Source organism: Neofelis nebulosa, chromosome 3 (genome assembly GCF_028018385.1).
Source record: "Neofelis nebulosa isolate mNeoNeb1 chromosome 3, mNeoNeb1.pri, whole genome shotgun sequence".
In the NCBI taxonomy this organism is placed as follows: domain Eukaryota; kingdom Metazoa; phylum Chordata; class Mammalia; order Carnivora; family Felidae; genus Neofelis; species Neofelis nebulosa.
Genome location: NC_080784.1, coordinates 186,062,108 through 186,077,346, shown reverse-complemented (window position 1 = coordinate 186,077,346; position 15,239 = coordinate 186,062,108). Strand labels below are relative to the sequence as shown.

The window sequence follows — 15,239 nt, the reverse complement described above, 5'->3', positions numbered from 1 at the left end:
AATTCAAAATTCGAAGTATGGCTTCTACTGAACGTATATCACTTTCACACCATCATACAGTCAATAAATTGTAAGTCAAACCATTGTAAGTTAAGGGCCATCTGTATTTTGTTGAGGATTTTGTGCCTCTATTTACTAGTCTTCAGTATTCTTCTCTTGTGGTGTCTTTGGTGAATTATTTTTTAAAATAATAAACATACCCCCCAAAAATCTACAAGGGTATTAGGTCTTCTCCCTGCCTTGGCTACCCACCCTTAGCCACTCACTGTTACTAGTTCATATAAACAGCTATTTAAAAATAAATCTTTTTAAATTCCTTACCATTTATATTTTTGTAAATAAGTTATTAAATTTATAATCAGTTACTCTGAGTACTTGACAGAAGATATTCTCTATCAGATTGTAATAATAAAATCATTGGAATTTCTATAGTAAAAGACCAAAACTCACTGACAATCAGAAACTCCACTTCTAGAGGTATAACTTGGATAAGTCATGCTTTCTGAGCCTCATCTGTAGAAACAAGAGTAAAAGCCCCTACCTGCCCCCTTGTTCTGAGGACTGAGGGAGATGATATTTGTGAAAAAAGGCTTGGGACAAGGTAGACTCAATTATATTTACTATTGATTCACAGATTGCATATCACAGTATCCCTTTAAATAGCAAGCTGCTTGCTTGTGTGTTAGATTGGCATAAAAATCTTCAAAAACCCTCTATTGCATAAAACTAAATACTTCTGTATGTAATCTGTTTTTCAGAAGTTATCTTTCAGTTCTTAAGTCCTTTTTTTGCCTAGATTCTTTGATTTGTTGCCTATTTCGGAAACTTGGAAAGTACCATGCAAATACAGATATAGCTTTGCTAAGTTAAAAATAAAATACTTAGTGTTTGCTGGTGAAGGAAAATATGATGCTATGTAGGTAAAACTGTGTGATGAAAATCAGATTCGCATTTCATAAGAACATTTCTGGAGAACTTTAGACTTGAAAAGTAGGAGCCAAATCCTTCTCTCAGACGATAGTTTATAACTCTCACTGAAGTCAAGAGTAATTCTGAGGGTAGAATTTAAGCCAAGTGTTTGGAAAGCTGGGAGAAAAAAAAAAAAAAAGAAGCATGCATAAATTTCCAAATCTTTCCAAAGTACTTAGATGGGAGGAGATTTGTAGTTAAGATCTTGAGAAATGTTTTTTCCACTAGTGGGCTATTCATAACACCTTACTATATATTATTTTACCTCCCCTAGGATTCTAATTATGATCAAATTTAGTTAAATAATTATTTAAGTAGCAAAAACTACACATACAATAATACCAATTATAATGTCTAACACGGAGTCATTATTTTTAAAATTTGATTTTATTTAGTTTTTTAAAAACACATATGGACTTTTATTTATTTATTTTTTTTAAGTAAACTCTATGCCCAATGTGGGACTCGAACTCACAACCCTGAGGTCAAGGGTCTCATGCTCTACTGACTGAGCCAGTCAGGTGTCCCTGACATGGTTTTTAAAGATATCTTTAAATGGAGAGGTTCTCTAAAGCCTTTTAGAAATGAAATAAATCATTATGAGATTGAGATGAAACTTTTCAGACATACCTATTGCATAAAACTAAGTCCATACTCAGTATTTAGTAATAGCCTAATTAGAAATTATCTTAGATACCTTTTTTCCTACAGTAATTTCACAAGATCTTTTTTTTTTAATTCCTACATGTTGAATAATTAAACTTCTAAAAATTAATTACAATTAGAAATGTGGATGATACTGATATAATGGCAATCATTAAAAGTGACAGTGTACAACTTTGATCATGATGTTTAAGGGCATTCTTAGTCGACTGTCTGCATAGGTATTTCAGAAGACAGGAACTGATATCTCTCACTATTTGTCAGTGCTCGAATAGACTGGCTCCAAAGTTGATCTTAGTCTATTTTGGGCAAGGGTGCTAGCCACAAAGGTCATATCTGCCAGTTGATGCTTATCATTACACTATCTATGACACAAAGTAACACAGATGCAAAGAATAAAGGCTTTCTTTGAAAAACTGGTAAAGGCCATCTGTGCCCAAGGTTAATAGTAACACAGGCCAGAGGAGAAAATGTAGGGGTGTTTTTCTGTTCTCTTGATTTCCTATATAACCATAGTCAAATTTTTACAAATAAATGTGCCAACCAAAAACAAATACAATAACATTACTGAGAGACAATTATTTCCATTTATTCAACTACATAATTATCTAGTTTGTTCTGTGCAATGAATCCCTGAGGTAGCCTTAGTCCAACTAATAGAGAAAAAACAAAACAAAACAAAACTCAGCATCAGTATGGGTGATTTTCCTAAAGAGGTAACATTTACAAAGTACGTACTATGTATATAGTTATTTCATGTAATACCTGAACGAATTCTCGAAACTTCCCTAAGCAATAGGTTCTACATTCCCCATTAGCAGTTGAGGAAATATTAGCTTGTCCCCACAGTTGGCCTTCTGGCTGGTAGTGGGACTCAATGGTAGAGCTGGTCCGGTGCTCTTTCCTTCATATCCCAGCTGTTCTTTTTTTTTTCTTTAAGTTTTATTTGTTGTTATTTTTTTTTATTTGTTTTAATGTTTTATTTTATGTTGGAGAGAGAGTGAGACAGAATACAAGCGGGGGAAGGACAGAGAGAGAGGGAGGCACAGAATCCCAAGCAGGCTCCAGACTCCGGGCTGTTGGTACGAAGCCCACCATGGGGCTTGAACTCACGAACTGTGAGATCATCACCTGAGCTGAAGCCCCCTGCCAGCTGTTTTTTAACTATGGTGTTCAACACTGACTCAACACGGAACCAAAAACCAGTGCAATATGTGATACATGACCAGGTGGAAAGTTTAGGAAATCAATATATATATATATATATTGATATATATTGATATATATATATTGATATATATATATTCCTATATATATATGTATTCCTTTGTCAACAAATAACTGGTATTTTATGATTCATATGGTATTTTCTTGTTTTGTAAAATGTTGTCGTTTTGTCATTGTTTGTAAAACTGGCTTTGTCTTGTTTATATCATAAAAAGAACAAGGCATATCAATCCCACGTGGAAACATTTTCTTCCAATTACATTAGCTATGAAAACTTTTGACAAATTATTAGGTTTGTACACACCAAATGTGCATTTGATTCCATTCACGTTCCACATCACTGGAGTAAATGGCCCGTTCTTTTTCTTACTTCACCTTCTTGAACTGCTGCACATGTTAGCAACTCATGTAAAGCTTAACTTGGGCCTGCAAAAAAAGAAAAAAAAAAAAAAAAAAAAGATCAAATTCCCAGGGCCAAAGAATCCTGTGAAAGTCAAACACATTGGAAAGAAAAGAATGAATATTTATTTTTGTTTTTCAAGTTCTCCTGAAGGCAAATCTGTGACTCATTTCCAATACTCTCTTTATTTCTTTTAATCCTTGTTTTCCTTATAGAGTTACACAGGCTGATGGAATCCTAAACACTCTTTCAATCCCCTGTACATTTTATTGACCTTGATTAGCATGGAGTAGAAAGTGATGGGAATATTGGTATTAAAAAAGGTATGAAGTAAAAAAGGTATAAAGAGGAATGAAAACCACAAGAAACTTCTCTGGAGTAAACAGTCCCAAATACCTAATGTGAGTTGTCAGGCTTTCTTAAGCACGCCATCCCATCGCATCAAACCCTGCTTTACATCCTGAGAGGCTCTCGTTGCCTATCTACAACAGGTTTCCAAACTTTTAGGACCCGTGCACCTCCGAAAATTAAATAATAATAGTGATACTGCTATTTCTAAGTGGGAGAGGCTAAAGAAATGAATTCACACCAATCTGGATAAAATTGCCACTGTAGTCAGCTGTTTATTCATTTACTTATTTTTTATTTTTTGAGAGAGAGAGAGGGTGGCACATGTGTGAGCGGGGGAGGGGCAGAGAGAGGGGGAGAGAGAAAGAATCCTAAACCGCCTCCATGCCGTCAGCACGAGCCCGAAGGAGGGCTTGCTCTCGAGACCTGTGAGATCATGATCTGAGCCGAAATCAAGAATCAGATGCTTAACCGATTGACCAACCCGGGCACCCCTATATTCAGCAATTTCAACACTGATTTTTGAAGTGTTAAAGATATTTTCACATGCTTTGCAATAATTTTCATTAGGTGAATGCAACTCATAGATTTATTGGATAAAAATAATAATGATACAAACTGACACCACCATAGCAATTATGTCCCGGGTGTCATTCTGTATGACTTAGACATAATAAACACTTTGAATCCTCATGACATAATACACATTTTGAATTCTCATGACTACCCTATGAATTAGGTGCTATCACCTCCATTTTACAGGTGAGGAAACTGAGGCACTGACAATAGGCAGTAACGTGTCTAAGGTCTTAGAGCCAGAATCCATACGATGTGGCGTTGGAGCCCACGTTCTCCGTCATGAGGCTGATGTTCAATGTTTCACTGTGCCTCATTAATAGAAGATGGTGAAATTTAGTGTTAGAATAAAATTGTTGAAATATGTCCCTGTGGTTTAAACCACCACAGCAAAACATGCCCCTTTCAGGAATGTGCTTATGTCACTGCCACTAACTGCTTCACATACCTATTGGATATATACACTCGGGGCTCCCAAACTCATGCCTTTTCATATTAGATAGTGTTTATTGTTTTTCAAAGAAAACTACATGCGATTACTCCCTTTAATGTGAAACTTTTTTTTTCTTAAATATTTGGTTTTGAGACACACACACACACACACACACACACACACACACACAGCATGATGGGGGAGGGGCAGAGGAGGAGAACAGAGCCACACTCGGGGCTTGAACTCATGAACTGTGAGATCATGATCTGAGCTGAAGTCAGACACCCTGGCGCCCCAAAAGTGAGCCCCCTTTTTCTTTTTTAATGTTTATTTATTTTTGAGAGAGAGAGAGAGAGAGGCAGGGCATGAGCTGAGGAGGAGAAAGAGAGAGAGGGAGACACAGAATCCGAGGCAGGCTCCAGGCTCCGAGCTGTCAGCACAGAGCCTGACAAGGGGCTCGAACTCCCGAGCTGTGAGATCATGACCTGAGCCGAAATCGGACGCCCAACCGACTGAGCCACCCAGGTGCCCCCAAACGTGAACCTCTTGAAGAAAGATTACATCTACCCCCTACAACAAAGATTCTCAAAGTTTGGCTCATGAACAATTTGCATCAGAATCCCTGACCAGCCTGCTAGAAATGCCTGTTCGCGGGCTTCAACCCAGATGAACTCGTTTAGAGTCTTAGGGAGTGGGACGCAGCTGATGCCGATGCCAAGTTTTGAGGACCTTTCTGCAGGTCCTTCTTATGACCCTGTTTAGGATGCCTGCCCCCTGCTTCTACATGCACCAACCCCCCCACCTGGAGTTCCCCTGAGTACAAGATGCTTTTTCACACCTCAGAGCCTGAGCATGTTGTTTCCTGTGCCTCTCATTTTCTTCCTCCTCTGATTGTCTTCTGAACTCCCCTCCATCAAGAGTCAGTTCAATAGTCATCTCTGCAAGGTTTCCCAGGGTCCATCAGTCAAGACTTAGGTGCTTCCTCCATTGTACTCCAATGCCACTAAACTACATCTGTCCTAGAATTACACAGCAACCAGTCTGTGTACTCTGTTGGCCAGGGAGTCCCCTGAGGTCTCTGCATTATCCAGCTTTTTTTTTTTTCAACGTTTATTTATTTATTTTTGGGACAGAGAGAGACAGAGCATGAACGGGGGAGGGACAGAGAGAGAGGGAGACACAGAATCGGAAACAGGCTCCAGGCTCCGAGCCATCAGCCCAGAGCCTGACGCGGGGCTCGAACTCACAGACCGCGAGATCGTGACCTGGCTGAAGTCGGACGCTTAACCGACTGCGCCACCCAGGCGCCCCTGCATTATCCAGCTTTTTAAACCACCAAAGATGATGTCTGACATGGATGGTCGGGACTCTAAACTTGCTGTGTGAATGGGTTTGCTTATGAGTTCAGGGTTGCCCGATGGCTGGAGTGAAATACTGACCGATCCACAGTTAATTCTACTGAGATGGTAGGTCAAGTACATAACTTCTATTAGTAACTAATTTTGGGGGTGCCTGGGTGGCTCAGTTGGTTAACCATCCAACTCTTGGTTTTGGCTCAGGTCATATCTCACAGTCTGTGGGTTCGAGCCCCATGTCGGGCTCTGGCCTGGCAGTGCAGAGCAGAGCCTGCTTGGGATTCTCTCTCTGTCTCTCTCTCTCTCTCTCTCTCTCTCCCTCCCCCTCCCCTGCTCATTCCCTCTCTCTCTCCCCCCCTTCTCTCTCTCCCTCCCCCTCCCCCACTCATTCCCTCTCTCTCTCTCCCTTCTTCTCTCTCTCTCTTAAAATAAATAAATTAATTAAAAAATTTAGAAAATAATTTTAATAGCAAACAGAAGGGAAATAATTTTCTTTGGTGAATTATTTTTATTCTCGCACATTTTTTCCCTTTTCTTTCCCCCCTTTTTAATGTTTTATATTTTGAGTAGGCAATATATGCACTTGGTACCAAACTCAAAATATCCAGGGTGCCTGAGTGGCTCAGTCGGTTAAGCGTCCAACTTCAGCTCAGGTCACGGTCTCACAGTTTGTGAGTTCGAGCCCAGAGTTGGGCTTTGTGCTGACGGCTCAGAGCCTGGAGCCTGCTTTGGATTTTGAGTCTCCCTCTCTCTGCCCCTACCTTGCTCGCACTCTCAAAAATTAAAAACAAACAAACAAACAAAAAAAACAAAGCATTAAAAAAAAAAGTCAAAGTATCCAAGACAGTAGATTGTGAGATAAGTCCTCTTCTTGCCTACATCCTCCAACGGTTGAATCCCTTATGCTGTGCAGGCATTGTTACAGTTTCTATTCCAGAGCCATTTTAGATACATAGAAGCAAAAGGTATGTATTTATCTAATACTGTTTTGTATCTTGTAGTCTAAACTTTGTGATAGCTCCATATAAGTACATGAAAAGCAGCCTGGGCTTATTAACAGATGCATACTCTTCAATTCTATGAACATATCATGATTTTTTAAAAAAATGTTTATTTTTTTAAAATAAAGGGGTGCAAGGGGTGACAGACAGAGAGAGTGGGAGACACAGAATCTAAAGCAGGCTCCAGGCTCTGAGTTGTCAGCACAGAGCCCGATGTGGGGCTCAAACCCATGAACCATGAGATCGTGACCTGAGCCGAAGTCGGATGCTCCACTGACTGAGCCACCCAGGTGCCTGGGTTTTTTGTTTTTGTTTTAAGTTTATTTATTTTGAGAGAGACAGACAGTGTGAGCAGGGGAGGGGCCGAGAGAGGGAGAGAATGTTAAGCAGGCTCCTCCACGCTGTCAGTGCAGAACCCAACACGAGGCTGGGACCCATGAAATTGTGAGATCATGACCTGAGCTGAAATCAAGAGTCGGACGCTCAACTGAATGAACCATCCATGTGCCCTGAATATATCACGATTTTTAAATTAAGTTTTAAATTTTAAGTCCAGTATAGTTAACATACAGTGTTAGTTTCAGGTATATATTTAACTTTATTTATTTTTGAGAGAGAGAGGCAGAGCATGAGAAGGGGAGGGGCAGAGAGAGAGGGAGACATAGAATATGAAGCAGGCTCCAGGCTCTGAGCTGTCAGCACAGAGCCTGATGCAGGGCTGGAACTCACGAACCATGAGATCATGATCCAAAGTCGGATACATAAGGACTGAGCCGCCCAGGTGCCCCCATTTTTTTTGTTAAATAAGACACCTCTTGATTGACATTTAGGTTGTTACCAGTATTCTCTACCATCAATAATGCTGCAATATATAGGTAATTTCATACATGTGTGAGTATATTTGTAGTCTAGATTTCTAGAAATGCAACTGTAGGATTAACAGGTTAACAGTATTAACAGATTAACAAGTTGTATAAAATGGTTTCATAAAGATTATACGTATTTTCACTCTCATTAGCAACATACGTAAATACCTGTTTCTTAATATCCTTCCAATAGTGTTTTCTTTCCTGAGGTTCTAAAATGAATAAAGGAAACCCTTTGAATAAGTGTGAATTCATCTACTGGCCTAGCCCAGGAACAAGAAATTTTTTTGCAGTAAGTCAACACAGATGATTACTCTATAGGATCTCTTCTCCCCAGGCAGGCTGGCACTGGGGTATTTCTTGTTGGTCTAACCCCTATACTGTTTTCAACCCTAGGAGGCTTAGTGAGCTTCCAGAATCATTTCTCCTCTGCTGTAGAGAAGACATACTGTTCATTCTGTAAATACACACTGAGCGACTATCATGCACCAGACGTTGTTCTAGTGGCTTAGGTTTAAACAACGAATAGACAAAAGTCCCTGTCATTATTAATGTTACAGAATAACGAGAGAAGGTAGAGAGGAAACACAACACACAGGTATGATATGTGGTATGTTAAGTTATAAGCGCTTTGGGAAAAAATAAAGAAGGGACTAGAGAGTATGAGGAGTCACTTTTGTGAAGGGTGGTCAGGGAAGGCCTCGCTGAGAAGGTGATGTTTCAGCAAAGGTTGGAAAGCAGTTAAAAAAATGAACAAGGTATCTGAAGGAAAGACCAAAAGCAGTTTTTAGTGTGCCCAGTATGTCCTGGAACAGCAAGTCAGACTGCTGGTTAGAGCTCAGTGAGCAAAGGCAAGAGGAAGAGGTGAGGTCAGCAACATCAGGGGATTTGGGTAGCAGGTCAGACGGCATAAATCCTTATAGTGAAATGGGAAAACCATAAAGAGCTCCAGAGGGTTGCTCTGAATGCTCTATTGACAACAGACTGGGGGCGGGAGGCAAGAATGGAAGAAGGGAGAACCACTTAGGAGACTTTCTAGAAACAAGGCGAGGAAGGAGATGGGTCACACCGGGTTGGTAGCCATGGAGGTGTGGGAGTATTTGGACTGTGGGTCTATTTTGTAGGAATGGCTGGCATGATTTGGTTAGACTGGATGTTGGATGTGGGAGGAAAAGGAGGCAAGAATGATTCCAAGGTTTTTGGCTTAGAGAAGTGGGAGGCTGGAGTTGTCACTTACTGAAATGGGGAAAGAATGTAGGCAGTGCATGTTTTAGGGTGAAGATGATTTGTGACTTGGCTTATGGTTACCGTGGCTTTCCGTGGCTGGGACTCTCAGATGGCCATGATTCCAAATTAAGTAAATGGCCTGGACTAGACCACGACTGAAATGCCTTCTTGGAATGAAGGCTCCAACGAATCTGCCCATGGGCAGAGCTATCCCGTTCCAAATATGACTTGCACTGAGCTATAGTATTAAATATTCTTACAGCTTTTTCTCTGTGAAATATTTAGTCAAAGGGATAGGAAAATGCGCGCACACACATCATCACACATAACTAAAAATCCTGCAAACAACTCAAAAACTTGATTCCTTGTCCACTACGTAACAAGCAGAACGTGAGCCTCTATCAGAGGACTCACTGTCCTCCAAAAATCAAAACTCAATTCTAACTGAATCAAAACTAATTGCCGGTCCGTGATGTCACTAAGCCACCAGTTCCTGAGAATGCCCTGCTAAGCTGGTACAGAAACCACACCAGGACAATATGAAACGCGCCTGATTGAAGAATGTAACCACGAATTCACTGGTCCAATAATTCAAAAGAAGGGATACACTGAAACCAGTCATCGCTAAAGCATCTGATGAAACAATACCTAAAATGGAATGACTATTTCAGCAAATAGAAAGGTGAAGGAAAGCAAAGCCAACAGTTTAACTCTTATTAGTGGAAGGAAAGGAAAGTAAAACCCACAAGAACAGAAACTGATATATAGGAATTACTTCGAAAAGCTAGGAAGAGATTAGGGGAAAGAAATTTTTAAATTGTGTCCTTGAATGCGAGGCGGGCGACAGTGCAGAAGCGCAGAGAGCACTATTCTTTCCCTACCCAACTCGCGAGGCCAGCGGGTAGATCAGAAAGAAAACAACCAATTGCTAGAAGAGAGTAGCTAAGGAAATCTGAACTTGTTTTAAACCAAGTAAAGTGGTGGCCAGACTAGGTGACTCAGAGGCATGACTCAAACCCGACAGTGGGGGCCGTCAGCTCCCGGAGGCCGGGGGTGCGGCGTCAAACACATTTTAGGAAAGTACCCGGCTCGAGGAAGGCGACAGGAAACCTCCCCGGGGGATCGGCCTGGGGCTCCTCCTGCCCTACAGTCTGACCTCTTACCAAAAGCACCAAGAGGAGTTTCTAATCTGGCTTCCCCTTCTTGCTTTACAGCCCGCCCACCCCGCCACCCATTTTTCTTCCACAAAGTGTCACGCGGCGTGTGTGTGCAACACGTCGTGCCCCCTCCCAGCGGCCTTCAGCCCCGCGCTCCCCGCCACGCGCCCACCCGCCCCGCCTCCGCGGCGAGCCGCTCCCTTCCCACCCCGCCCGCCGCCCGGGCACGCGCGGCACGAACAGCGCCTGGAGCTGCACTAGACAAACACCTGTCCCGCCTGGGCTCCGCGAGATTTGGGGGCGAAAGCATAGGCAACAGTGGGCGCGTTCTCGCGAGGTTTAGGAAATTTCCCACGGCCCGTGTTGTGTCTGAGTTGAGTAGTGGAAGGCGGTGGGAAGGAGGTGTAGCGTGAGACTGGGCTGCCCGCATTGGGCACATGCGCAGTGCCGCTCGCGCGTGCCGCGCCAATCCTGCAGCGCCTTCAGCAGGTCTCCGGCAGCGGATTCCAGTTCTCCGGGTTTTGGGGCTCCCTACAGGAGGCAGTGCTCGATCTGGGAATCTCTAGGAATTGAAAGGGCAAGGCTGGCGGGGGCGGGGGCGGGGGCGGGGGCGGGGGTGGGGGTGGGTTGGAGGTGGAGAAAGGGATGTTGCAGGTAGGAAGAAGGGGTCAGGATTCAGGCCCTTCTTCCTCCTAGTAAATGCCCAGACGGACCAAGTTGCCTCCGGTGTTTCCAGGGTTAGGTTGCCTGAAGTACGTTTCGGGCAGCGACCAGCGTCCTTCACTCTGCCAGGCCCACGGGAGGACCTGGGCAGGGTCTGCCCCCATTACCCCTGCGTTCACACACGGCTGGGGACTGCGATCAGGTGCTAAAAAGGCTCACACAGCAGGCCAATCTGCGCCCCTGGTTTGAGTGCGGCACCCCTGGTTTGAGTGCGGGGTGGGGGAGTGTTGGCTCTCAATTCCAACGCAGTTTTCACTTCTGGAGAAAACTGCGCAGAGCCCTAACATGCGTGAGAGAGGTGGACATGAGGGGTGTCTTTGCCAGAGGCCTTGGCCTGACCTCGTTTCACACCCAAGGAGAAGAAAGTTAAGTCCACAGAGCTGAACTGCAAAAGTTTTCCATTTACAGAGCTCTGGAGGGTCAGCCCACGTTGTAACTTGTATGTCTATGCGCTAGCACGGGGGACCCAATGAGCGAAGACAGTTCTAGGTTTGTCACTCGCAGAACTCCAGGCATCTCTGTAGCTCCAGCATCTAACGCTGACATTAGCATAAGGGAGGCGTCCAATGAACGTCTGAATGAATGAAAAGGGCTGGGAACCAGAGTGAGCGGGAAGCCACTTGGAAAACACCCATTTGAGGAGGTGTTTCATCTAGGCCTGTGAAACGCGGCAGATTTTCCCAGGACCCCTCCTCCCTTCCCCTCGGCCCCGCCTCCTGACCCCTCCATTCCCCGTCCCCGTTGTAATCCCCTCCGGTTTTCCTCAGTCTCCACGTACGTCCCTCAGGGCGCGTCCCAAAACCCGGATAACCGGAGCGCTCCCCATGGACCACACTGAGGGCTCGCCCGCGGAGGAGCCGCCTGCGCATGCTCCATCGCTTGGGTAGGTTTCCAGGGAAGGCAGCGAGCAGGCTCCCCTACTCCGCGGGCGGCGCGAGGCGTCTGGCTCTTCGCGGCGGCTGCGAGGGGAAAAGAAGCGCGGGGGCTGGGTGGAATTGAGGAGTGAGGGAAAAGGGAAGGGGCGGGGGAGAGGGACCAGGGAAGGCGTCAGGGGGAATCTCGCGAGGGTTGGAGTTTTGGCGAGAGTTTGTGGAAGATGGCGCCTGTTGTGACAGGGTAAGTCTGGGGGAATCGGAGCGCTGGGAATCGGGAAAGTTGCGGGCGTCTCGCAGCCCGTGGCGGGCAGCGTGTTCGGGGGCCGCGGCGCGCTTGGCGTCCGGGGCCGCGGGGGCGGCGTCGCGTGCGTCGAGCGCGGCGGCGGCGGCGGCGTGTGGCCGTGCGCTCCCCGCTCTGCGCCGCCGTGGCTCGGGCTCTCGCGCGTGAGGGCGGGCGGCGGCGGCGGCGACGCCGGCGGGTGCGGGCGTGAGTGGAGCCGGGCGCGCGGGGCCCGCGGGCGCCGTGCCCGCCGTGCCCGTCGCGCGCCTCTCGCGCCGCCGCCCGCGGGCCCTGCTTCCCGGCCCCGCGCAGCTTTGTTCCTCCGGGCGGTCGCCGCCTCCTCGCCCGGCCGGTGCCCCCGGCCCCGGGCGCTTTGTCTTTCCCCGCTGCCCCCCGCGACTCTCTACCCCCGGCCCTTTGTTTCACCGCCTTGGGCGCTTTGTCCGACCCGTCGCGCCCCGCATCCCTTTTCCATCTCCTCATCTCAGCTGTCCTTCCTCCCGTGCCCCTTTGTTGTGCCCTTCTCTACTCGGTAGCTCCGTGACCTGCCATAGCCCAGGCACCAGATTTCTGCCTTTTAATTTTTCTTCCGTTTTCTCACTTGTTTTCCTCTCACCTTTCCGTTTGGCACTTGATCACCCCCAGAGTCTTTGTCTCCCCCATCCAGTGGCTTATTCGCTTGGCATCCCCCTTTCCCTCTCATCATCGGTTGATTTATCCACTACCCACGGAGTATGTCGGCTGAACTGTCTCAGCCTCGGGGACTCCATCTGGTGCTCCTGCGAGCAGACAGACCCTACGGTTTGTTGTTGTTTCTGTGGGTCTTAAAGATGCATGGGGATACTTAGTTTCCTCCTCGGCGCTCAGCACCCTTTTCTCTTGGGATTACGTGCACAACCCCCCCCCCCCCCCCACCTTTCTCTCGGGATTACAGTGTCTCCAGTTCTCTTCGCGGTCTCTTTGGGCCCTGGTTGTTTTGCTTGGAAACAGTAGCCCTGGAAAAAGATCTGGTCTCTTGGTTATTGCTCCCCCCGCCCCCTCCACCGCCCGCTCTTAGGCTGTTTCTGACGGCCTAGGCCAAGGGCAGCTGTCGTAGCTTTGCCTCTGGGTTACCTGAGGGTATTGTAGGACGGTTAGAAGAGGTGCGAGGTATCCTTTTCCTGCTGGTGTGTGAGACTAGTTTCAGATATCCACACTGAATATTCATTTTGTACGTGAACAGTAGTAGAGTGAATTTTGATGTTAAAGGACTTGTGAGTATTCGGATTGAAAATGTCAGCATTTTCTAGACTCTAGTTCTAGAGTTTATTTTAGTAGTAACTCCTGCCTAAGGAAAAAGGGAGGCATCCTGCTTGGGAATTTGATATAAATATTTTACTTTTTCTTAATCTTTAGATAGTTTATAGTTGTACGTTTTTGCTCTGTAGATTTGTGACAACCGTTCTGTCCCATCTTTGGAGTTGAAATGAGGAACACGCTTAAGAGTGCAGTTTCTGGTTGATGAATACTGCTTCTAGAATCTTCGTGGAATGCATTAATCAAATGCAATTAAAAGACATTTAAGTAATAGTCTTAGGTAAAGTCACTTCTAATGTTAAAGGAGCTTTAAATTGTTCAGAGTGCTTATTGTTATGGTAATGTAAAAACTGGGTGTTGTGTGTGGGGGTGGGGGAGAGTTGGTGTGGTGTATTTAAATAGCCTGAATATTCTGGTGCTGGGGATAAGAAGTTTTTGATTTACCAGGATTACTAGACTGAATACACTGTTGACAAGTTTTTTTTCCCCCTACTAGTTGATCACTATTTTTAGAAGTTGTGTTACCCACAAAATCATTTGGAGTGTCATTTCCTTTATAAACTAAAATTCCACGTAAAGTGATGTTTAGTAGAGGATGTACAAGATTTAGTGTGGGGAATGTTGGTGCAGTAGAAATCTTTTTTTTTTTTTTGAAGGCTGTGATTAGAATTAGTAGTTTGAATTTTAATTAATGGAAAATGACGTTTCATAATCGATACGTGAGGGTTTTGTGAAACTTTGTTTTCAGTCTGGGTTCCATGAGTGGATTTTACCAGTAATCATTTGTCTCCCATACTTGTTCTTTGTGCATAACCATTCTGTTGCAGGTAAAATCTTGAGTGCGCTTTTTCTGACAGTAAGCAAAGTATAAATATGGTGTAATAATGGGAGGTATTTTGTTCTGACTTGTACGTGTAAGAATGATCACACAAACATCATAAAAACTACTTTCACAAATTGTTTTTTGTTTCTGAATTGAATAAGAGTTTTATTTTGTGATCAAATAAAATGTTGCTTTTACTAAATTATATCAAAAACAGCATATTTAGAAACATACGGGATGGGTTGTGGTTGGGAAACTTTCATTCTGATTATTCACTATAAAAGCTTTAAATTTATTGTCCATTCATATTGTAAGTTGGTCTGCAGAGTGTGTTTTCAGGGAAAAAAAATATAAGGTGCTCACTTTCCAGATTTATTTTAACATATGCTTCTAGGTATTAGATTTTAAGCAGTTAGGTTTGTTAAAAAGTTACCAATTGTCCAATAACAGATTTCTATCAATGTCTTTTAAAGGGGTAAGGTAAAAAATGGTTTGTGGGGGTGTGGGGGGGGGGAAGCCATTCTTGCCAGCTGTAATTTATTAAATAATCTTTGGCACTCTGGATGGATAAGGTGTTAGTGAAAAAATGGTGTGTTTGAAAGTTCTCACAAATCTTAATTCTAGTATTGGGTCATTTTAAAAATAAAATTTAAAAACCTAGGATGTGGCTTTAAAACATTTTTTGCTTCCTCCTAATACTAAATTTCATGTTATTTCAACTAGGGGCAGTATTTTCTCATGGATTGACTAAAAGTTGTTATTCTTGGCATCTGGCTTTATGATTATTTCCAAGTTACTCTACTTCCCCTGGGCCAATTTCCTAACTATGTAGTAAAATGGGAATTGTAATAACTTGCCACATCTGCACAGGATTGCTGTGCCGTAGGATTTGCAGAGAGCATCCTTGGATAAAAGGTGTAGTAAAGTCTAGGAATTGTTACCAAAATAAGCTGATGTGAAGTAGGTCATATTTTACAGGAAGTCAAGTAGGAGGTTATGAACGAAGTTCTTGGCAAGTTG

The 15,239-nt window shown here is 44.2% G+C and overlaps 1 protein-coding gene across 11 annotated transcripts in view; it reads left to right on the top strand.

Annotated features, from left to right (window-relative positions):
- Positions 1-15,239, top strand: part of RBPJ (recombination signal binding protein for immunoglobulin kappa J region) — a 221,373-nt gene that overhangs the window by 105,688 nt on the left and 100,446 nt on the right. For 2 of the 11 annotated variants that reach the window (XM_058722915.1, XM_058722918.1), the window contains exon 1: positions 11,888-12,061. The exons of 2 other annotated variants lie outside the window; for them this stretch is intronic. Coding sequence is in view for 3 of the 9 variants with exons in the window: in XM_058722921.1 (XP_058578904.1) it covers positions 11,770-11,828 (59 nt within the window). In the remaining 6 variants the exon portion in view is untranslated. Of the gene's footprint in view, positions 1-11,697; positions 11,829-11,887; positions 12,062-12,391; positions 12,902-13,027; positions 13,677-15,239 lie in introns of those variants that run through there. 7 more of the 11 variants (XM_058722912.1, XM_058722913.1, XM_058722921.1 and 4 more) reach the window with 6 other exon arrangements.